Source organism: Pungitius pungitius, chromosome 7 (assembly GCF_949316345.1).
Source record: "Pungitius pungitius chromosome 7, fPunPun2.1, whole genome shotgun sequence".
Taxonomy (NCBI): domain Eukaryota; kingdom Metazoa; phylum Chordata; class Actinopteri; order Perciformes; family Gasterosteidae; genus Pungitius; species Pungitius pungitius.
The window spans coordinates 6,476,191-6,500,446 of NC_084906.1; the positions used below are offsets into that span (position 1 = coordinate 6,476,191).

General features: G+C 42.3%; 2 protein-coding genes and 1 long non-coding RNA gene across 4 annotated transcripts; 2 read left to right on the plus strand and 1 right to left on the minus strand.

Moving 5' to 3' along the window:
• The first annotated feature begins 3,178 nt into the window (after positions 1-3,178).
• Positions 3,179-7,029, plus strand: LOC119216750 (claudin-18-like). Of its 2 annotated transcripts, none has more exons than XM_037469856.2 (5): positions 3,179-3,537; positions 5,174-5,338; positions 5,423-5,561; positions 5,636-5,749; positions 6,151-6,825. In XM_037469856.2, exons 1-5 carry the CDS (start codon positions 3,318-3,320, stop codon positions 6,290-6,292), a joined length of 780 nt encoding a protein of 259 aa, XP_037325753.1. In that variant the 5' UTR covers positions 3,179-3,317; the 3' UTR covers positions 6,293-6,825. The 2 variants fall into 2 exon arrangements, with proteins under 2 accessions (XP_037325753.1, XP_037325754.1); XM_037469857.2 differs by lacking the exon at positions 3,179-3,537 and adding an exon at positions 3,951-4,298 and having other exon boundaries at positions 6,151-7,029.
• A 2,936-nt stretch (positions 7,030-9,965) lies between these two features.
• Positions 9,966-16,613, plus strand: hs2st1b (heparan sulfate 2-O-sulfotransferase 1b). The gene is made up of 7 exons (XM_037469855.2): positions 9,966-10,491; positions 11,546-11,784; positions 13,396-13,481; positions 13,849-13,987; positions 14,073-14,170; positions 14,719-14,876; positions 15,432-16,613. Exons 1-7 carry the CDS (start codon positions 10,368-10,370, stop codon positions 15,656-15,658), a joined length of 1,071 nt encoding a protein of 356 aa, XP_037325752.1. The 5' UTR covers positions 9,966-10,367; the 3' UTR covers positions 15,659-16,613.
• Positions 16,614-16,651: 38 nt separating this feature from the next.
• LOC134132171 (uncharacterized) lies at positions 16,652-19,662 on the minus strand. The gene is made up of 3 exons (XR_009956708.1): positions 19,417-19,662; positions 18,078-18,143; positions 16,652-17,807 (listed from the first exon to the last, which is right to left on the minus strand). It is a non-coding gene; the product is annotated as an uncharacterized LOC134132171 (long non-coding RNA).
• Between the last annotated feature and the right edge of the window lie 4,594 nt (positions 19,663-24,256).

Sequence of the window (24,256 nt, forward strand, 5' to 3'; positions counted from 1 at the left end):
GCCGGTGTCCTCTGCGCTCACTCTGCTCTCTAGTGTCTGCCGGGCTGCAGTGCACCGACAGGGCCGTGTTACTCCATTTAGACGCCCAAAAGGGGGAAGAAAGGAAATGGGCCATTTTTCTCCCATTTTTTCCCCCCTTTCATCATTTCTCGCACATCTCTTTCTAGTGTTTTCTTATTGTTGCTTGAAAGGTAATGGGGCTCTTGGCTCTCCGACTTCAAAATAAAAAGATGTTGTGGACATTTTATTTCCAGATCTGTCACCCGAACGTTCTATGACAAAGTCAGAGAAAATGACAGCAGATTATGCTTCACGACATTCTGTTTGTGGGCAATGCATCACGGAGGAATCAAAATCCCGTTGTAACCCCTTGATATAGTGTTTGCACTCAGCTCACAGCTCCCCTATACTGGCCACACTGACCACATGGCTCCAGGTTGGTCAGGTGGTCCATCCACCATCTTGGTTCTTACTGAAATGTGAGTGGATTGCCATGAAATGTGATTCTGACTATCTTGGTTCCCTGTGGATGAATCCATGTAACTTTAGCCCTCCCTGACGTTTTTTAATAAAATGTTTTAACTAGCCACATACTGTATATCCACATATCCATGTCACTGCGAGGATGAATTGTAAACACTCAGCTCAGATGGGGACTCTTAACTTTGTGGTAATGACAGTGGATAATGAATAAAATATGATTTGGAATGAGGTTTCTTGTTATGATTACCCAAATATTGCAAATAACATAACAAATATACAGAAATCTATTCACTGACATCACTAAAATACATATTGGGATACAAACACTGGTTTTAACATATATACCTGACAAGTAAGCACACCTTACTCATTTATATTGCAAAATGAATCTCAGCATTTACTCAGTGCAAGTATTCGATAAATGATGGTCCATCGGTATCAGATGCCGAGTGTGAGTGTGTCTGATGAAATATTTCTTACAGTACTCAAGAAAAGGCAAAGCCAACAGCTTCATAACGAACACATCATACCATGGTGGCCTGAAGTGTCTCTTGGCGCCCGTTTTAAGGGGCAGCCGGGCAGAAGCAAACAGTGGCGCCTGCGGATGCTGGAAAAGATGTTTGCTTAAGGTTGAGCCTGCCGGTGGACAAAGGGCTCATAGCACGGCAGGCAGCAAAAGTCATTACTGCAGTACTTCAACAATGCTTTTGTTCGGGATTCAGTGTACAAAGACTTACCTGAGAAGGAAAGTCTGCCTTTAGACATATTTATTTAACCTTGCACTTGTCTTTAGCTCCTGTGGATTCAAGTCTCAGCAGCAACAGAGTTGAATACTTGAACTTAATAAAGGCTGAGATTTATTTTGCAAAAGATATATGAGTTAGCGGTGGTCACTTTTAAGGTGTATATATAAATATATATATTCTGCATGTTAATGATTATAATAATTTTAATGATAATAATGATAATATCCATCTTAAAAAGGGAATCCTTTATCAGGCATTGGCCTTTTAGCATTGAGCAGTCTGCATTTTAGTCAAAACTTACATCATTGTTACTTTATATGTTTATAAAATGCACAGAATATGATGAGAAAATATTCAAGAAAGTTTATACACAAACTCTAGTAATTCAACAAAGTTACAGTTCTTTGAATTCAGTAATTCAATTAATAATGATAATATCCATCTTAAAAAGGGAATCCTTTTTCAGGCATTGGCTTTTTAGCATTGAGCAGTGAGAATTTATTTTATTAAAGTCAAAACTCAATCATTGTTACTTTTTATGTATAACAAATGCACAAAAAATGGTGGGAAAAATATTCAATAAAGTTTATACACCAACTCCAGTAACCTGACTGACTCAAATTGAACAAAGTCACAGTTCTGTGTGATTACCAAACTGTGAATGTAAATACTGTATCAATAAAGGCGGTGTTTCCGCCCCAACCCAGTTTTCATTCGGCCCTCATGCTTATGGTTCTCCTCGATATATCAGTCGCATGCAAATTGGTTTCAGTTTGCTACAATCATATCAGTATTTACTTTTGCCCGAGCCACCCCAACAACATCGTCATCCAGTATCGCTTAACGCGGCCCGGCAGAGAGCGACTGCAAGGAAGCCTGTTTCTTCAAAAACAAAACAGTCGAGATTAAAACGCAGATTTGTACATAATACCACGGATAATAAGACATTGAAATTGTAAAGAAGCTTTGACTGCTTGATATATCAATAGTTGTGAATAAACCAACTAAATACAAGCATTCATTTTTGTAACATCAAGCTGATAAATATGCCTTATACATCTTATCCTGCATTAACAGGGTAATGCTTAATGTCACCCTGCTGTTTTTGCAACATAATTGGGGAAAATATTTGCATCTCTTGAGTATCGTGCCTTGAAAACAACCAAATAAAAAAGAAACCGATGAATTTACCTGTAGGAATGCCTGGCCCATTCCATCAGGATGTGACTCAACCAAGAAGCTGCAGACACCACGCAGTGCGCTTGATGTCATGGTTTTTCCAAACATCAAAACGCGTGACCGAATGTTGTTTGTCACCCAAATGGCAGCAAGCAGACGTTAGGACATCCGGGCTCTTTCAAAACCCTGGAGATTTCACCAAAACAGTAGACATTAACATCTAAAAAGCAACAACCAAAGATACAGTTAAGACAAATAATCTTGTATATCAAAACGTGACAAACGTTTAATATGCAGGGGAATATGCCTGGTCTCTTTCTGTGTGATAAACATAGCACAACAGTGAACAGGTGGTTAGCTCGGGTTAGCTTAGCACAATGAAAAGAAGTTAACAAATCCGGATTCATGTTTAATATAACAAAAAGTGAGGTGTAAAAACCACAGTTTGTTGTTTAATAGAAACACTTGGGCCCATTACCCGCCATCAAAATATCAAGTTGTTTTCTACGCCACAAGTTTTCTTCAGATATAACAGATGAGATTTAGTAACATTCATGCCAGGATAAGTAGTAAGAAACTCAACACTTGATGAATTTTCTATTTAAAGTAGCAGCAGCGGCGCAGGGCATCGACAAACACACCGTTTGTAATAAAACACATTGAAGTGACATTCACGCCATGTTCACTTCCTACCGACCGGGATTAACAGCCAATCTCCTTGTTCATCTAATACGCTCCACCCAACTCCTGTACACGACCCGGCTGAGTGCAAACAAGTCGGATCACCGGTCAAGTGTTTCTCGACTCCGAACGCGGTCGTTATCACATTCAAACACACACACACACGCAGAGCAGCGCGGACGACTTGCTGCTTTATTCTTCTTTATTCCTCACAGCGAAGACGGCAACATGGCGGCCACCGTCTGTCAGGTGATGGGCTTCCTTCTCAGCGTGTTGGGGGTGGCGGGAATAATTGCGGCGACGGGGATGGACCAGTGGGCGACGGAGGACCTCTTCGACAACCCTGTGACGGCCGTGTACTCGTACTCGGGCCTGTGGAACTCGTGCGTCCGGCAAAGCTCCGGATTCACCGAGTGCCGGCCCTACTTCACCATTCTGGGACTGCCAGGTAGGCTTTTGTTTGCCATGAGCAACGCGGGCGCAAAATGAACCCCCCCCCCCAAAAAAAGAAAAATAAGAAAACATAAGAAAATTAATGTTTTGATTTTTTGTAGGTTTAAAGCAAAAATTCCCAAACTGAACTGACCGTTAAGGTCAATATGGCGGTATTTGACGGGGATATCATGCTGTTACTTATGGGCATTGTTCTAGGATATCGGGGGGAAGAACTCAGATAAGCTGTTGTATTGTCAAGTTGTTGTTTGTATAAAAATGAAGAAACTGAGAAAAGTAACGTATCGGACCCAGCTCGGAAAGAGCTTCCTGAAAATGATGCGAAAAGGCTGATGAAACCGCGCCCTCTTGTTCATAAAGGGTGTAAATTGTCATCGCCAGCGTTTACCCGAAACTGGGACAAAGGCTCACGAAAAATGCGGTAAACAACTGATAAGCCCTGTTCCTTGTTGAGGCCTACATAAAAGATAAGCAGGAGCTCACACGCTGCCATTTCACCACTGCGTCACATTGGTGGGAACATCGGGACATCTAAGATGGCCGCCTCGATGATTCAGTTAATAGGCTTCATGTTGTCCATTTTGGGGCAATTCTTAATTTCAGCTGCGACGGCAATGGACATGTGGAGCTTGCAGGATCGATCTTTATCAGTTGTGACAAATTTTTATACCTATTCTGGGTTATGGAAGTCGTGTGTGGGGACGGCGTACGGCACCACGCAGTGCAGGCCTTATTTCACCATCCTGGGACTGCCAGGTAAGAGAAGAAGAAGACGTTTATCAAACGCTTCTCCACATCGTGGATTTAGGAGAACATTTTCGGGCAGGACTTTAGAATATTCCAGAGGTTTTAGGGCAGATTTTCTCCCTTTTCCACCATCGCCTAAAAATGCAGCGGGCTGCAGAAAAGATGGTGTCTCTCCGGAATCAAATGGAAATTTGATGAGACATCCAAAGCTTAGCTGAGCAAGCACAAGCTTTACCAGAGTGTGACACAATGTAAAGTACATTTCCACAATCTGTACTTAACAGCTGAATGTAGTGAAGAGCATACTGTACATACGGTCTTAAAGGCTTAAGTCTGGAAGAATACCGGTACAATATCTCAGGACATTGAAAGATGGCATTTGGGTCAAAATGTTTTACTGGTAGTGCATTTAGGAGTTTTAATGTTGCTACTGCTGGAAAAAAATATATTTTATCTTAATTTAATTTCTACATTAATTTTTTGTATTACAAGCAAACGTCAAGTGTGGCGAGCTCTCGAAGCATCCAAGTAAATTCTTTATATAAATGAGCATTAGTAAAACATTAGTTCCAAAATGAGAGTTTCTGTATTTGTTTCAATTCACATGCGTGTGTAGATGTGAGTGTGTATTACACAGTGATGCAGTGTGTATTGGCTTTGTTTGAAATGGTGCTGGACAAGTATCAATCTAGTGTCTTCATTGGATATCCCTGTTTTAAAAAAAATCATATATCTTATATCTGTTTTGTGGTGTAATGGCAGTACTGTACCGCGTAGGATTCAAGGTCAGAGTACAGAATCAACAGGGTATCATAATATTATTTCTGCACATGATAATGTCGTTTGCTGAGGGTTGTTCTGAGCGGCGTGACTTTGACTTTCAGCCCTGCTGCAGGCCGTGAGGGCCTTGATGATCGTCGGTATCGTCCTCGGCGCCATTGGAGGCCTGATCGCCATATTTTCGCTGAAGTGCTTGAAAATGGGGAACATGGAGGACAACATCAAGGCCACAATGACTCTTACAGCTGGGATCATGTTTCTTCTCGGAGGTGCCGTCACGTTCGCAGTGTCTCGTTCTGTTGTCACTGCGATGCCGCTCTGTGCTCATCTCACCGCTTGCTTGTAATTCGCAGGGGTCTGCGGCATCGCCGGGGTGTCGGCCTTTGCTAACTTGATTGTGCAAAGTTTTCGGTTCACCACGTACGCCGACGGCGGGTTCAGCATGATGGGAGGAGGGGGTATCGGTGGACTCACGGGATCCCTCACTCCGAGGTAAAGACGAGTCGAGAGTCGGGTTTTATCCGCTGCAGCTCTTCATTCCTTCATTGACCACCGTTTTCGTTCAGGTACACTTTCGGCCCCGCTCTTTTCGTGGGCTGGATCGGCGGAGCCGTCCTGGTTATCGGAGGCGTCATGATGTGTCTGGCCTGCCGCGGAATGTCCTCGGATGCAAAGCAACGGTACGCCGCATCGTCTGTGACCTTTCTTGACCTTCAGGAGCAGCCCCGTCTGCAACTTCGCCAGAGCTTCCGTCTCTCAGAGACCAGTAGGCTGCTATCGACTTTCAAAAGAAGTGTCTAGGATACAAGGAGCAGAATACCGGAGCAGCATGTCTGCTGGCTTCTGTCAAAGCTGAACAATGGCCACTACTACTATAATAAAAATGCTCCTTTATAAGCTAAGGACACGTACTAAATGTATAAATGCTAAATATAAATGTGAGTCATTTGGTGTGTATGTAAATGTATATATGAAGCACCGCTGCAAATGCCTAAGCCTATTCTTCTCCCATATCCTTGTAAATGTCATGAGTGGAGGGATTTTCTTTCATTGAACCTGCTTGTGTTTCGATATTCTTCAGGTTCGACGGGATGGCCTACAAAGCCGCCTCTCACCACACTATCTACAAGACCGAAGCCAGACCTCGTGCAGCCTTCAATGACTCCTACAAGGCCCAGAGTGCGGATGGAAGGATGTCCAACCAGAAATTTGATTACGTGTAGAATCATTTTACTCATGGTTACCTCTGTTTTCTGATGCTCTGTGATGATGTTGTTTTTGTTTGCTTTTTGAATTTGGTGGTTATGTAACACTGATGTGGTTATTTTCTTATTTTTCTCTAGCTTAATTTGGCTGAGCTGCTGAACACTTGTGTTATCATTTTATTTTTCTACGCTTGTATAATCGCAATTAGCAAATTCTGTTTTGTGATTTATGAAGTGATATTTTTTTGGTGATACAAAAAAAGAAAGATATTCTTATTTGATGCCATTCAAAATAAATCACCTCAGCATGTAACACAAAAAAAATAAAATATATTGATGGACTAAACTTGTAGACCAGCAGTTTGTTGCTTTCTCCACGTGTATGTGTATGTCAACAAATACCTACAGTGACAAAGGACTGTCTAATGTCACTATATATTCTGATGCCCTAGGTTTAACGTTCCACAAATAGCATCTGGAAGGCGATTATGACATCTGTCTTCATGTTAAGAAGTTTCACAAACATAAGAAATTCAGGCCAAATTAAAACGATGCATTTGTCCATTGCATCTGTACATATCCTGTCAGAAAAGAGATCATCAAAGAATCATGAATCGTGAAAGAAACAACTCTATTTCAAGTTGTGCTGTTGTTTATCCAATTAGTGTTATCAACAGAAAATGCATTGGTCATAGTTTATCGATGGTAGTCACCCTTTATCTCCAGCCCTCCAGCACCATGTGATGAGTACAATATGTGTGGCATTCTAATTGAATAAAGTAAATGGTTCCCCTCAGATAGGAGGTGTATGTTTGATGTAAGTTCTCGAGTGGTCCTTGAAACCAAGGCAACATCCTTTCTTTTACTCCTTTGGGAGATCTCTATGTTTCCCAGGGAACGGACAGAAAAGGCTTTCAGATGATTGCCATGAAATCCCATTTCTTGATGGATGTAATAAGTAGGTGGTACCATTTAATTACACTTAAAATGAGTCGTTTCTTGTTTTTAATTAAATTTAGTAATGTCTCGGTGTTAAGGCAATCTGACAAAAAAAATTTCAACCTGCTTTTCTACTTTGTCGTTTTCCATGTCAGAGGAGGTGCAGCTTGGCCTGCACTCAGATATCTCCAGTCTGACTCTGGGATGACTGTGAATTGTTTGTAACACACCGGTTTTGAGATGTTTAGGTTGTGAAGGCTCTCACAAGTATTTGTTCATAGTTGTAACTGCGTTTTTCCACCTGAGATTGATGCCTGTGTAAGAAAAGGGTCTTTTACAGACTTCAATTGAGTTAACTGGTAGTTGATTTGGTTGAAAGATGGCACAAAAAAAGGACATCCACCCGAGTGATATGTTATAACTCATGTTAACGGACTTTTCTTAAATTTGGCCCCCATTCAATAAACCTAACTTTGATATTTTAGTTCCTCTTTGATTGGCTGATTATGTATTTCTCCTTCTAAAGCTTTTGGTAAGATTTGACCATATGGATCCAACTAATGTATCTCATCCTTGGACCTCTGGCCCCATCTAGTGGCTGAGATACGCATCACTGCTCTGTAGGTGTTGGTTGAAATGCATTAGTATAGATGGCCTGTTTTTACAATCCTCTCTTTCACCTGCTTTGACTTTGTGTTGAGCTTGTGATGTTCATAGTGCAGAAATAAAAGCCTCTTTGAACTGCAATGTAATATATTACGTTTTTTTTAATTGACTTGCCTTAACTTGGATGACAATTACCACCACTTAGCAGCAAAGCCACACATAACTTGCAGCATGTTTCTCGCGTAGGCACCATGGAATTAAAGCAACTTGATATGAGGTACGAAACGTTCGCAAGTCAGTGGTCGTTAACCGTGTGGAGCAACGCCAGGAAAGCCGCTTTGCAAACTTTATCTTAATTATCATGGTCTTAGGCCTTTTATGTCAACATATAACCAGGAGCTTCTGGTGAACCATTAAAAATTAAAGCCTCTCAGAATACCATACAAGAGCCAATTTCCTACAATATCTCAATCACCAGACTACTTTTTTTAATTTTCAGATTAGATTGAAAAGGAAACAATCAATACTTTTAAAAGGTGTTTTTTTTTATTACGCCCATAGCACATAGTATGTCTATTAATATGTCTTCCGGCCAAATGCAACTTTTAGAGCCTAAGGTCTCAAGAGCACACTGCGGGGATTTGAAAAGAATCGGGTTTAATCCCTAGGAGGAGTTCTGTCTTTTACAACTGTAAGAAATCATGAAAATAGGCCAAAAACAGGCCAAAAATACAGATTTTCAACCATTAATTACAGCGCCCACTATTCTTCGGAAATTATGAAAAAATTAGGGTGTGTTCAGGGCTTCAATGTCTACACATGCTATAATGGTGAGGGCAGGCCAAGTCATTTGGAAGTTAAAAATCTGCCAGATTAAACCACACCCCTTGCTAAGTTAATTAGCCCATCTCATCAAAACAATAGTTATCAGCACCATTCTGATATATCAAGGGCATATTGAACCAATAATGATCTACCGAAGGTTTCGTGACAAACAGCGTTTAGGAGAAATTGCCAAAAATGTGTTTTTCACTAAATTCGAAATGGCGGAAAATCTAGTTAGGCGCATTTGTATACCATGATTGACTTTTTTTGTAGAGCATGTTGAAGAGGACCTGTGTGCCAACTTTCAAGTTGATCTGATATCGGGGGTTGGAAACTGGCGTAGTGTGGTCTTTTTTAAATTTCTAGAGGGCGCTATAGAGACATTACTTTATACTGTACACAAATGTGAGACCCAAAAAATATCAAAAAGAATTTCCATGCCAAATTTAACAACTTTTTGAAAACGATAAAGGCCCCAAAAAGCCCTGCGGTTTGTGAGAATAATAATTCCTTGAAATACAATAGGTTCCTCTACGACTAGTCGTAGCGAGGACCCTAATTAGACTTCTCACAAATAGCAGTTAAATCAAAATGCACAGAAACTTCCACTGTCTTGCACTATACAGCAAAGGGTCATGGATCAAGGGTCAAGTTAAAGTGACACAGAATTAGAATGGTGTTAAAAGTGTGTGTTTTTTTTTATGGAAGATCCCTGAAGCTTAGGACAGAGCCTGAAGGTCAGAATTGTCTCTTGTGCTGTTTGACCTCAGAACATTAGATCCAGTCAAACAAATAAGAGGAGAAATGACCTGATACATCCCTGACTTTCTGTCGATACCGTTGCTTTCTCCACACACTTCCCCTCACACAAGGCATGAGGAAGTATGACTTACTTGGTATCGCTTACCTGTAATCAGGGGGGAAGATAGCACAGCGCAGGCGTCACTTCCTCTTACTGGTCTTTGCTTCAATTGGTCATCAGGGGTTCGGATCAACTGCTCTATTATAACATGAGATACCGCATATGTCAGCAGAGCTATGTCAATAAATGTGAGTTCCTCTGGCATAATTAATGAAGTGCGTATGACTACACAGAAAAGAAAAGAGACCTAAGTTGTGTCAGTGGGGAAGACTGAGAACAATGTTTAGCATTTAATTAAAATATAAAGGTGAGGTAGGGAAATTAAATGAAAATGTCAGGAGAGAAACGATGGTTGAAGAGATTGCTAAGAGACAGTGACGACATGTTTCCTACGTTGTTGGAGGTTAGGCCCAGCTTTAGCCGCGGTGCATCCCCTCCGGTCCAGCAGGGGGCGGAAGGGACTTTTTATGGGTGAGGGAGCCTCCGGTAAGACGCTCCTCCAGCGATGCTAACCTACTGCAACAAGCCCAGGAGCGCTGCTGAACACAGCTGTAGTCCTGAGCCGCTTTGAACCATTCGTTCTGTCCTGCAGCAAACACCGCATTTCAGAGGAGCCCACGGACTCCACCGAGTGACGTCACACGTCGCTTAGCGACTTGGTTTGTAAAGATGACGCTAGCGGGGAAGCTATCTGATGGCTAACGTTTAAACTAATGGCACTGGACAGCAGGGAGCTAACTAAGTCAGCGTTGATTAACTTTGGTAGGAGCAGAACACAAACTCATTTTATTCGCCATTATAAGTGGATCTGAGACGTTTCGCGGTTGAACGGATACCTGCGATGATCCCTGCGGCCGTTTGATGGGACTTTCAAGGACCGCGATGCCGGCTAAAGTGCAGCTTTTGGCTGTTCTGGCGTTTGCTCTGGCGATGCTCTTTATAGAGAACCAGATCCAGAGCCTGGAGGAGTCGAGAGCCAAACTCGGTACAAACAAACACACACGGACTCGGCTCCGCGCAGCTGATCCATAGGACGAGATACTGATCGCTTCAACAATTTTACTTTGCTGAGGCCATTCGTGGTGTTTATGCTTCTTTGCTTAAAAACACTCCAAATGATCAGGAAATAAAATAGTATATGTATGCATTATAACAAATGTCCTTAGTTTTCGCTTTTATTATAAGCTGTTTATAGCTATATAATTAATCTCTAACATGAGATGACACCTGTACACGTAACAATATAATTTGCCTTTGCTACTCATCTTCACCGAACAGAGGCTGAACTCATCATAATGTACTGACCTTTGCTCTGCTAGTAACGTTGTCTTGGTTTCTTAACTATTGATCTCGATCAGAGTTCGTCCACTTGAAAAGCAGAGCTGATGGCATATTTTGTGCGTTGAGAAGTTAAGGCCTGTCAGCACACATCAGACAACCATCTGTTACACCCTGCCACGTTTTTGAAACATAAATTATTGTTCTTTTCTTATTTCATCTTTTAATTTACAATCAAACCAATGAATGGCATACAATTGGGTCATCTTGGAACACAGCGTCTCCATGCTGCAAAGCTCAATATAACACACGTTAGAGAGCTGTTCGTTGGGCAAATGTCATCCAAGAAAGACCGGTCTTTCACTGTTTGTTAACTTAATGACTTAAAAAACAAAGAATGAATATTTATTTACACCTGTATATCAGACCCGTATTGTTGACCATATATTATATGGTGTTATACGTGGGATATTCATCTGTCTTGCACTTCAGAAAATCAAAAGATGCCTCCTTCCTGACAATACTTTTACATCTTTGTGTTTTTCTTTTCAGTTTTGGGTAGGTGGCGTCAAGCCTACTGCATGTGCTGGCTAATAAGAATAACAATAAGTATCAACTAACATTTGTCTCAATGCATGCAGCAGAGGATGTCAGCCACGCTGTGCTCAGAGACATTCATCCGGTTTAAAAATACGGCCTTTTCAGAAGCATACGTGTCTGATGATTTACGGTAAATAAGTTTTTCTTTTGTGCCCGCACAGAACTAACCATCGCCAGACACGAGGTGGCAGAGGTGGAGCAGCGCCACAGTGAGGGTGCTGGGCGGGAGTCGGGGCCGCGGGCAGAGAAGGACGACGCGGTCGTCATCTACAACCGAGTGCCCAAGACGGCCAGCACGTCCTTCACCAACATCGCCTACGACCTGTGCGGGAAGAATGGCTTCCACGTACTGCACATCAACACCACCAAAAACAATCCCGTCATGTCTCTGCAAGACCAGGTAAGCAGCGGTGCAGACTAAAACCTGATGTCATAGGACAGAGGACCGAGTTGATCACATAGTAACAATACTGCTTTGACTGCAAATACTTCACGCTTGAAATACAGATTTGCAGCCAAAAGCTGCTACATAGAAGCTGCACTCCCAACTGTCACAGGAGCACATTGCTCTCATTTTAGAAACAATCCGGTCCTCAATACAACAAAGAGAAAATGCTAAGACTGAATGGTCCTTTGTTGGCAAAACGTATGCTCCCCTTGTGACGGGCCTGCGGGCTCTTTGATCAACAAAATTAAAAATTAGGCCATTGTTGATGCCAAAGTTCTAAGGGTTCTAACATGAAACATTTTCATACAATATGCTTAGAAAAATAGATTGAATTTGTCCTGTAGTCCTGTAACAGAACATGCAGGATGAAAGGATTGCAGTTTGACGGTGCTGTGGTTTATTTTTGTTCTGATCAAATGACAAAATGTCCTTGAAGGCGTCATGGTCACCACAAAAACCAATAATACCCATCATTCACTGCAGGACAGGATTTCAGAAGGTCGTTACAGATGGTTAGATAGCAATCAGACCAGTGTACCATGGCTTTTAAATGAAAGTCTGAGGGGGTTTAGTCCTGATTTCAGCTGAACATCAAGTGGACAGTGTGGAAAAATCAAGTTAAAAATATTCCCAGAATAATATTGCGTGTCTTAAATGATTTGAGAAGTCACATAACATAGACATCTATGAGAGAATGACTATACTTCTTTATTGGTTTATCACCTCAATAAACATTGTTAACATTAGTTTAATGTCCAGATCGCTTCCAAGTTCCAGGTCTGATCACCATTTCTATTTAATAAATGATGGTCCCATTTGGGTAAGGTGGTCCATAGAGAAGGGTATACTTTATGTACCTTGTGATTGACGGGTTGCTACCGAGGCGTTTTCCAGCCAAGGCTTACTGGGGTGCCCCCTCCCCGCCTCGCTGATATAATGGGAGGGGAAACAGGGAGTAGCAATGGTTCGTCCGTCCACCAGGTGGAGCTGTGCCAGGTAAAGCTGAAACACCGAAGATTATTTTCAAATCGCGAGTACATCGCGGCGATCAGGTTCATGGAAAGACAATACGGATGCTTTCACCTTTACACACAGGTTTGTTTTCCATGCAAAGCTAAAAAAGATAAAAATCTGTGAATAAAAACTAAAATAACTGAAGGCTGGCTGGCTAGGTGATATTGAAGTTCCAGGAACTGGGATGGATAAACCGTCTCTTTTGTCTCTTGTTGCAAGACCAGCTTTTCAACAAGGCATGGTTTTGAAGCCTCAAATTCAAACAAACTCTAAACATAATCATTGAAGGCAAACAAAGTGTTGGGATTAACTTTGGATGGACAAAAAATTTACTAAATCAAGACCATAAACTCAAGATAACGATGTTTATTGGCTTCTGGTGCAAAAACTCCCTTTAATATGAAACCATGATTCCATGTCATTTGAGCAGAAAAATAAATGTATTAATCTTCCTCTTGCATTAGTCTCTCTCTCTCTGTGTTTAATTTCTTCTGTGGTTATTGTGTTTTTTTCCCCATTTGCTGGAGTTTGCATTATCTTTGGCTACAGGTGCGCTTTGTCAGGAATGTCACCTCGTGGAAGGAGATGAAGCCCGGCTTCTACCACGGCCATGTAGCTTATCTGGACTTCTCAAAGTAAACCCTTCATTTCCTGTAATACCATTAATATCCAGATGTGTTACACAGCAGATAAAGGGAGGTCGTGTATTGATTGCTAACCTGTGCCTTAGCGTTGATTAATTGCATTGCTGTCCTTATCTCCCCTGATGCTATCATTTCAGTGATCACAGGTAATTATCCTAATGGCGGAAGCGCTCTTCAGTAAGAGAGCGCCTGTTAACGTGCACTCTCAGCTGCCCCCCCTTTCATAGATGGGGGTTTCTGTGGTTGTATAACAAACGCCGCTAATTAGAGCGGCGCCTTCATGATGCCTGTTGGACTTGAGACTAATTCTCAAATGTCTGTTCAAGGCCACACGTTAATCCTCTTCTTTCCGTCGTAGATATGGGGCTGCGGGTAAGCCCATGTACATAAATGTGGTGCGGGACCCCATAGAGCGTCTGGTGTCGTACTACTACTTCTTACGCTTTGGAGACGACTACAGACCTGCTCTACGACGACGCAAACAAGGGGACAAAAAGGTCCTCTATTTGTTGAACCATTTGTCCAGCGCCTCTTGGGGTGCTCGTGTCGGACAAGTGTCACAGTGTCCCTGTTGTCTTTCAGACCTTCGATGAGTGTGTGTCATCCGGCGGGCCCGACTGCGCTCCTGATAAACTCTGGCTCCAGATCCCCTTTTTCTGCGGCCACCATCCAGAGTGCTGGTGAGTGGGCGGCACCCGCCACGTAAGGAGCGCCACGAGGAAGAGGGTTTATGTTGACCGTGTGGGAGCATTTTGGGTCCAGAAACCATCAGACCGTTTGCAGCCTGTAGATGGGCATCGATGTTTTCTAGTCGCTATCCACACAGAGGCCACATCCTCTGACGGGTCTGTGATTAAATTGGTAAGAGGAGACCTCGTAACGTTAGTAACAGTGACAGCAACAGCTGTTGTTATGACATTGGGAGCAGAGCCGTACTGGGACAGAAGTTCCCTTTCCCATAAATGTACTGAATGCACACAGAGCAAACGTGGAACAGGCCCCTCGGGCAGAAGCAAACTGCAATACGCTTGGTATGATCTTATGGAATGTAAAAATAGAAACAGAAAATATAAATTGCCATTAAACTCACATTTCTCTAAAAGAAATGGGCATCCAGATATTTTCCCCAAATATTTCCGGCCCACCGGATGAAGGGAAACTTATCACGGAGCATTTAACACCAGAGGTGAATAGTTCTCCGTGCTTGTGGCTTGCGTCCCGTGTGCAGGGCCGCCGGCAGCAGATGGGCCCTGCAGCAGGCCAAGTACAACCTGCTGAACCAGTACCTGCTGGTCGGAGTCACTGAGGAGCTGGAGGACTTCGTCATGATCCTGGAGGCGGCGCTGCCACGCTTCTTCAGAGGGGCCACAGAGCTCTACAGAACAGGTGACAACCGGAGCCGGGCCGCGGAGAGGGGCGTCGCACGTGGGCGGAGGGGGGGCCACCGGGCAGAGGTCACGCAGGGTCGCGGGTCGAGGCGCCACACGCAGAGGGGGAAATCTGTGCGTGCGTGATTGACACCTGATAGGAATCTGAACAGCTGTAAAAGACATCATGAAGTGGCGCTCTCCCAATGAGGCCGAGGAGAGGGGGGGAGGGGGGCAGTGTGCTCAGTGTGCAAGGTTGAGCAGTGGCATTTAAGAATATAACTAAATGTCACTAATGAGGGGTCCTGATCAGTCATTTGCGGCAGATCAGCACATCTGCCATTTTAAATGAATGGAACATATTCAAGCAATGATCTTCACAATGTTCAGATGTGTATGTATTTATTACTTCATATTTGATGTTTAGTTCATCAGGTTTGTTAAGCCAATCATTGTTTATTTCAAAAGTAGGGTTATTGGCTGATTCACCCGCTGGAAACACTCATGTTACGGAACCTCCGCTACCCCCATGTTGTCAAGACTGACGTTAATAAACCTCCTTCTGTTCCTCCAGGAAAGAAGTCCCATCTGCGGAAGACCACGGACAAAAAGCCCCCCACCAAAGAGACAATCACCAAGCTGCAGCGGTCCGACATCTGGAAAATGGAAAATGAGTTTTACGAGTTTGCACTGGAGCAGTTTCAGTTTGCGCGCGCCCACGCCGTCAGGGAAAAAGATGGCGAACTTGAAGTCCTGGCTCAAAGCTTCTTCTATGAAAAGATCTACCCCAAAGCGAACTAAGAAGAGCTAGCCAGGGAAGAGAGACAACTGGAAGTCACCTACACTGGGAGGAAGTGCATCGATTGTGTTGCGTGTGAATGAGTTTTCAGTTCTCAGGCTGCACAGTGGACTCCGTCAAGAATGTCTCACGTTCTTCTTTTTATTGCGGGAGCGGCTGTTGAGAGAACTTAACATGCGTATAAACAGTCGGCCTGAGCGGTGTGAAAGAATTTGGACCCAGATCAGGGTGAAACGAGGGCTGGGTGTGAGACATCTCAAAGCTGCAGATGAGATAAAAGCCTCAAACGTGAATTTTAAAACCGTAGTTTACAGTGTTTTTCTGTGGTATTGTTTTTTTTTTTTAGGGGCACAAATTGTGTACATGCTGTGGTATTATGTAGGCAACAGGACTTTGGACCAATGAGTAGCAAAAGAAAAGAGATGCATCCGCTGCATCCTCTGGTGCGTGACAAGTATATTTTGTATCCCTCTGCGATGTTTAGTATGGAATCACTGAGACAGTGACCTGCAACTTTTGATATAACTCGTAGCGGCTGTTAGGTCAAAGCATCCTATTACACGGATACCTCAGGGTTCCCCGGAGCTTTGGGAGGTCACAGGGACAGGTGGAGGTAGACATGAAAGTGCCTTTATTATAACATTACCGTCTTTTTTCACTTTCATTTGAACGTTTGATCCCACAATCATGTTGTCTCTTTGTTTGTTGTGCGTATTCACATTAATTGCTGTGTTTCTGTTTCACACCCCATTAACAATTTAAAGATAACTACTCTACTGCAACTCGCCTGGCTCATTTCATCCTTACGGTTTTCCCTTCTGGTGCACTATGTGTGTGTACTTCTGTCGTGACACAGACTGAGGGAGTAGCTCTGGTCCCATGAAAAGTTATTGCTGATTTAAAACTTTAACCCCTGTGTATGAATAAAGCACCTGACCTCAATGTGAGGACGATCAAGCTTTGGAATAACTGCTTTCTACATTTCCCATAGTGCAAAATCCTTGTTTATTCAAGAGGGACATACATTAACACAGAATAGCACAACCCTGCCCCAATTTGGCTATCCCCAAATAAAACAAAAATATCCTGATGAATCTCACATATCTGTCAAAAGTTATATAATTTCTTTACATGAGAGATTGCACCACTTAGCCTTTAATCTGGCCAGAAAAGATAGTTAAACTATGTGGATATACCCCACCCAATTCGTACAATAGTGCTTTTATCAAAATGTCAAAATCAGCATGCTACGGTAACATGCTAATATTTGCAACACATGCAGTTGGGCCTGATTTCATATTTTCAAGTGTTCTGTCCAAAACCAAAGTGGTGGAACATTGACCTGGTGATGTTGAAGAGAAAATGTTAATGCAGCATCAAAGTGATCGAAATTCATGCTGTGTAGGAAATGTCATGGCAATCCATCTGACAGTTGTTGAAACATCTTCTTCAAACCATAAATGTCAACATCATGGGGGCCCTGGAGAAAAAGTCTTGATCCGCCTCGTAAAAACAGGCAAGACGTTCGGAATTTCTGTCCTAATCCTGTTCTTTTTTTCATTAAAATTGGGATTAATGCCTGTCACAATTTCATAAACCCCAATTAACTGAAATGACAGAAACATCAACATTTTAGAAGCTATAAAAAATGGAATGTTTGCCATTTTTGCTTGTCAAAAAATGACTAACAAAAAATTGATTATAAATATAGCTGGCAATTAATTTTCCTAAAGTTTTGTGTTTGTCAGGACGGAAGGTTTCCCATGCAAAGGCCCGCGACCCACTACAAACGGGTCCGCGACCCACCAGTTGAGAAACACTGCACTAGGCGATACAAAGATTTGCGCCCTCCCACCTACGGCCACTTTGAACCACTTCCATTCCATGTTATCATTCTGCTATACATTATAGGTACACTATGTTGTTTGTATTATATTGTACATTTATATTTGATAAATGTACTACAAGCAAATATAATGGTCTCAGAATATTTTAATTTTTAGTAACTTTGGCCAGACAGGGTTGGCCAGTCAGCAGGATCAATCGGTTCTTCCCTGATGGACTCATGGACATCAGAACTTGTTGTGGGGGAGAAAGTGACTGCAGGCTGTAGTGCAGAATCAGGGCGAGTTGTGTCTGTTGCTCCTTCACCTGAAGGCAAATACATACAATTGATGTTCATCTATTAATACAGATTATGGCAATAGGCAATACAATGACTGATTTTTTCTCTTGGTCATATGTTGAGATTTATTACTGATCTTGTGAGTCATACAACAGGCAGTAAATGCATCTAAAAAAAAATTTCTTCTGTTAACAGGATCAGTAGTGAGTAAACAATTATTCAAACATTTGAATTAGGTGTAAATAAATTATTGTTTTGTAAATGTAAAGTCAAATAAAGATTATTAAATAGATTACCTGCTGCATGCTCTGTTTCACCGGCTGCTGTGCTAGCTGTGGTCCTACATGTCTCTTCACCTGCAGCTGTATTCAAGCACAGAGAATAACCACATCAGTGAAGTTCTTTAAAATGATGAAACGATCAAGAATGGGGTTGAAAGTCGTTTACAATGAATGGAAGGGTGAGGTCATATTTTGAGTGAATTCAACTATTACAGATGATTATAGCTTTATTAATACTACCACTAATAACTATAAAAAATAAAAACTTAAAAAGGTTCAGAGAGAGGTGAACCTGGGGATCAGCTGAGCTTTGTTCAGGAGGTGTCTCTGCATTACCATAAATACAATCCAGACAACATATTGTGTGGAATGCATATATATTCCAGATTGTACATTAAGAGAATACCATTTGTTAGTAATGATATTAATACATTTTATTGAAATAGCGCTTTACATGGTACTCAAAGACATTTTAAAGTAAAACCAGTACATATATAGCACAGAGAAACAATAAAACCAACAAACAAACCAGGCATAATAAATGCAATTAAAAACAATAAAAAACAGTTACTATCGGGTAAAGAAAACTAATCTGAAGAGAATGCCTCGACATTAATGATTTGAGGCCTTTGTCATTTGGACAAGTCACGTTATGTTACATCAGCGTTTCACTTGTCTATGAACAAAAGTCCGGGTACAGCTTAATCATTTTCATTTATTTAGGCACGTTTCCCTTTGACAACGCAGATGAGTTGTAATATTGTACAAATAATATAGGTAACAATTAAGGTGTTTGTAAAAATGTTTAACATTTAGACAATTTCTGATATTTAAGTACCTAACGTTAAATTAAACCTTTTTAAATTATGCGAATAATGGCTTGCTTGCTAGGAACGAAGCTGCTGACGCTGGCTAACGTTAGCTAACGTCACTTATGAAAAACGCTAGCTAACGTTAGCTAACGTCACTTATGAAAAACGCTAGCTAACGTTAGCTAACGTCACTTATGAAAAACGCTAGCTAACGTTAGCTAACGTCAGCTAACTTATGAAAAATGCTAGCTAACGTTAGCTAACGTCACACACAAATGTATTCCGTTTCAAATCGGTAAAATAAAATCGGCATAATGGAGGTAAAGAGTGTCCCGGACAAGTCTCAATGTGGAACCGTGAAGAGGTGTATTTTGATTAGTGATTATAATGTGTCATCACTATGCTAGCTGGAAGGCTCCTTAAGTCTTAAAGCACGTTGGCTAACAAGGGCAACACTAGCTGTGTAAACGACCAGTGTTAATCTAAAGCATCCAATGTGTGCCATGAAATGACTTGTCTGAGGTGGAAATACGTAACGTTACCTCTTTACAGGGCTTTCTTCTCCTCCTGCTGCTTTTCTTCGTTCCTTTGCACCAGAGTTTGCACTGATGTTACGTTAGCTTGATCCGAGTGTGACCATTGCCTTGCAACGCACGCAACCATAAGCTCCGCTGCGCGTGACCGTCGCGCCCCCACCAAACACATATAACATACCGTACATATGGCGGGGGCGCCATGTTTATTTGTTTTAATCATGGTTTTATTTCACCTGGGTTTTATTTCGTTAATCAAAGTTGTTGGAAGAAAAATGCTTTATGCTAGAGGGCGCTACCCACGAACTTGGCGCCCTAGGCGGTCGCCTTGATCGCCTATAGGAAGAGCCGGCCCTGCATGTACATATATTGAACATTTTCCCACTTGGTCCTTAATGCAATTTATTTAATGATATTTATGGTCTGCTGCAGTGTTAATAACTATTTAAGCTGTGTTCACAACATAGCATGATAAAAAACTAAAATGAACGAAAAGAACGTGGATAATACCGGAATAAATAAAATCGATATATATTTAATAAAAACGAGAGCACGTATAAATACGCACGCACGCGCGCCCTAAATTGCCATGGCAACCGAACGATGACCCGACCGAGGGTATTTAAGGTCAGCGGACTTTCTGAACGTTCCTTTTGCACTTTGACTTGAACACGAACTTTAAACCTCTTGTGAAAGCAAACTGCTGAGAACCAAATCTTTGAGTTTTTGACTGCTGGACGGAATCTACTGGATACGAATATTGTTGGAGAAGTGAACGACTACATAACATCTTTTTTGGAGAACAGACGAGGCTGAAACAGGCCCTCAGGAGCGGCGGAGCATCGAGGACGACCACCTGCTGAAGGAAGTTGGCTGTGATTGGAACCTTCGGTGTTCAAGTAAGACAACGTTTTGATCCTCTTACATCCTTAGAAGGGTCCCCAGGTAATACGTGACTAAGACACATTGAGTTTAAAGGTAAAAGAAATAAGATTTGATGGACAAAGACACTCAGTCGAGGATTTCTCCGTGTAAAATGATTATTGGAGGGGCGGGATGTGTTACATCTCGCGGGACATCTCTGGGGTGTGTCAACAATTAGTGGAGATGTTTTAAAACACAGTTATTTTGGTTTGAGGGTAACAAATCGTCGAAGATTAACATTGGAATTTGTGAAAAAAGATGGCGCTGAGAACGCCATGGAACGCTGAAATAAATGTTTTTATTTGGAATCCACCGGGTCCATAGAGACGGTTGAGGTGTGACGTCACAACGTGAAGGTGTAGTCACGGTGGTTGAAACTTACTAATGAATGTATTATTACATGCTCCATACACTATTTCTCTTGATATTTAACATCGAAATGCACTCTGCTCGTGGTTGATGCATTTCATAAGAGTGACAAGAGCGATTTGTTAAGTAACCGTATAGGACTGCATGTGCGCGTGCTGCACCTCCCCTCGCGCTGCGATGTACAACTCATAGAATAAAGAGGTGATCAATTGAAGAAGGACTGGTATCAGGAAAACGCCCGATACCAGTTCTATATTTTACACTATATTTCACACTAGTCTGAATGTTAGATGTACGCTGTGTAGACTGTAATAAAGCTTCCTGACTGATTCTTATGTAAATACATGCACATATTCATATTTAGAATAAACAGCTGATAGACTCTATCTTCTTTCATATTTACACCGCCAAATCTTTCATTTTCTCATGAATTATGAAAAGAAAATGGTGTTGCAATATCAGACCAGGTCAGGGTTCAATTTAATAATATGACTGTCTGTTTGATTCGGTTTGATACCAGCAGCATGTGTAAGCCCTCCTTCAGTTTTCAACACTGAACCAAATGCAAACAGTTTTATTATCCTGCGTTTTCTTTTGTTAGTGTATTATTTATTGCATGACATCTACTTTGAATCCACTTTTAATGCAATATGTGATGTGAGAAATGACCACGATGTGCATCGGTGATCTGAGGGTTGTGTTGTTGTTTATTTACCCTCAGATGGCCCGACGGTGCAGCTACACCAGCGTCCAGATCCCGGACCCTAACCGGCCCGGGATCCTGCGGACCATCCTCAGGATCAGAGGACCGGCCTCCCTGATCGGCACCTCACCTGGGCCGTCCTCCTCAATTTCCACCCATGGACAAGGTAAGTCTTTAAAGGTAAGTCCCCATGAACCATTATCTAAAAGGAGCTGTGCTAGAGTGGAGTGCGTATACCAGTTAAACAGCCGGTGGTTTAAAAGAGCCACTGGTACTCCAGACATTAAACCTTTGCCTAAGCCTCCTCAGGGACCCGGGGAACCATCGCAGGTAAGTCCCCCTAAGCCTCGTCAGGGACCCGGGGAACCATCGCAGGTAAGTCCCCCTAAGCCTCGTCAGGGACCCAGGGAACCATCGCAGGTAAGTCCCCCTAAGCCTCGTCAGGGACCCGGGGAACCATCGCAGGTAAGTCCTGGTGAGTATCGGCCGTTATGGGACCAGCCTGAGCCAGATTGGGTGGTAAATATGAGGGTTTATCTAGAGTGGAGAGACCAGTTTGACAGCTGGTGGTGCAATAGACGCACTGATGCTCCAGGTAATGTTAGGAACCATAATCCAAAAAAGAATGTTTATTCGTTTGAAAAGAATTTATCTGAGTTTGAAATTACTTACATGGAGTAAAATGATTTACATGTTTACATTCATTTTTAAGTTTCATCATGCTGCATTTTTTGTATTAAGTTGTATTTATTTGTATGTTTTTATTTGATAGTATTTCAGTAATAATACACTTTCAATCCTGGAAGACAGCTCCTGAAACCTGCTCAACCCCCAGCTTGCTCCAGATCCAGGCCTGACACCTCCATCCTTCAGTCTTCAAGAAGTCTGCAGTCTTCCTGAACCGCCATCTCTGGTCCGTGCCGTTGACCTGAAACTCACCTCCACTTGGCTTAACATCTACAATCTTCCGGTATGCTGCAGGTGCCTCCTCCATCTGTATTTTACTTGCAGACGGCTTCAGTCCTAAAGTCCACTTCTAGGTTCTGGCAGTGAACTGCAGGAGCCTCCTCTGCCTGCATTTCACTGGCAGACACCTATAGGCCAAACCACTTACCCATAGTCTCAGGCAGTAGACTGCAGGTGCCCCCTCCACCTCGAGTGTGCGGTGGGCAGCTGCATTTTAGACCTCTACATACTGCCTCTTTTAGCAACTAAAATCCTCCATCCGTCAGCCCTCCAAAGCCACCTCCATCCCTGGCCTGCACCTATCATCCTGGAAGTCAGCTTCTGAAACCTTCTCAACCCTTCTTCTTGTTCCAGCTCCTGGCCTGAGCCTTCACCCGACACCTCCATCCTTCAGTCTTCAAGCAGTCTGCAGTCTTCCTGGACCGCCATCCCTGGTCCGTGCCGTTGACCTGAAAGCCACCGCCAAGAGATCGTCCCTTCTACGACCGTCGGTCAACCTGCTGGACTTCGCCTCACCACACTTCGGGCCCCCTGACACGCCCGTATCTCTCGTGGGTCAAGGATTCAGTGAAGGGCCCACTCCTGGAACCAGAAAGTCGTGGACTAGTGGTGTTTTTCCGTTTTGTGGTTTTTGTTATCTGACTCAACAAAATAAACCTTTTTGTTTTACCCCAACTGATCTGGTCTGCGTCTGGGTCCTGTCCGAGGTAATCGTGACAGTTATGTTCCAGGAAGCTGTGGTGAATGAGCTCAAATGAGGTTTTTATTAAGTAGAGCCTTAATGTCTGCACTGGTGCCTTTGGACCAGATAATATGTCCACCCAGTCACACAGGTTGTTGATGGTCAAGAAGCTACAGCTGTGTATTACTGTTCTACCTCTTCCTCGAAAGGCCTATACAAATTAACTCTGGGTTTGTTGTCATACAGTCATCGAATGTTTAGTTTGTTATATCTATAAGATGCTAAATAGAATACAAGTTAATGATTATACATATAAGTATATTCAAAAGTCAGAATTTATTCTTTCTACTGACGGATGTATAGCTAGAATTATCTTGGATTGGGAATCATTTCTTATTTTCTTGGATTCTTTCAATAAAACTGTTAGTAAACAAAACCACATCTCCCTTCTATGGATAAAATCTGTGTGCCTTAAAAATACTCAAAACAGTAACTCGAGTCTCTATAGTAGTGGAACAAACTGAGATCATTTAAGTAGTAATATTACAGTGAAGAAATACTACATGTAGAAAAAGTGCCTACAAAATTAAGTAAAAGTCATTTGTATTATGACTTGAATAACTATTAAATACAGTGGAGTAAGAAGTACAACATATTCCTTTGGATTGTAGTAGAGGTATAAAGTAGCAGGAACTATAAGTAACACTGTCTTGAAAGGACATATTGTGAATAGAGCGGAGTCTACTTTCACACAAAAAAAGAGAGTAGCCCGGGTGTGATTCATGGGGTTGTCAATAGACAATAGATAGTCTTTGGAGGGACTATGGCCAAGGGACACAGAAATTGTGAAGCAACAAAATGCAGAAAACTCCTCATTTTCTTTTCAAATGCTGTTTCACTTTATTCAGAACGTCTTGCTTCCTGTCTCTATAAATGGAGGAAAACTGTAAAACACCAAGACGGGAATCAGTGGACACTGGATGACCAGACAGGGAGGACAGTGTCCAACATGACTCAAAGCTTCAGGAAAACCTGCATTTCTATTATGTGACACAGCGTTTTGTAACTGGGTGAAGAATGACATGTGGTTAACCCCTGGGGAGGACAGGAGACAGTGAGTCTCAGGTCCATATGAAGCTGCATTAGGGGAGGACTTGGACCTGATGGAACGCAGACATGACATGGTATGGATATGGTTCAATGTG

Bases quoted from the DNA above. Each gene is read 5' to 3' on its own strand.
- hs2st1b (XM_037469855.2), top strand. From the start codon at position 10,368: ATGGGACTTTCAAGGACCGCGATGCCGGCTAAAGTGCAGCTTTTGGCT. The intron at 13,482-13,848 runs GTAAACCCTTCA...TTTCCGTCGTAG, and splicing joins GCTTATCTGGACTTCTCAAA to ATATGGGGCTGCGGGTAAGC. The intron at 14,877-15,431 runs GTGACAACCGGA...CTGTTCCTCCAG, and splicing joins CACAGAGCTCTACAGAACAG to GAAAGAAGTCCCATCTGCGG.
- LOC119216750 (XM_037469856.2), top strand. From the start codon at position 3,318: ATGGCGGCCACCGTCTGTCAGGTGATGGGCTTCCTTCTCAGCGTGTTG. The intron at 3,538-5,173 runs GTAGGCTTTTGT...TTTGACTTTCAG, and splicing joins CACCATTCTGGGACTGCCAG to CCCTGCTGCAGGCCGTGAGG. The intron at 5,750-6,150 runs GTACGCCGCATC...GATATTCTTCAG, and splicing joins TCCTCGGATGCAAAGCAACG to GTTCGACGGGATGGCCTACA.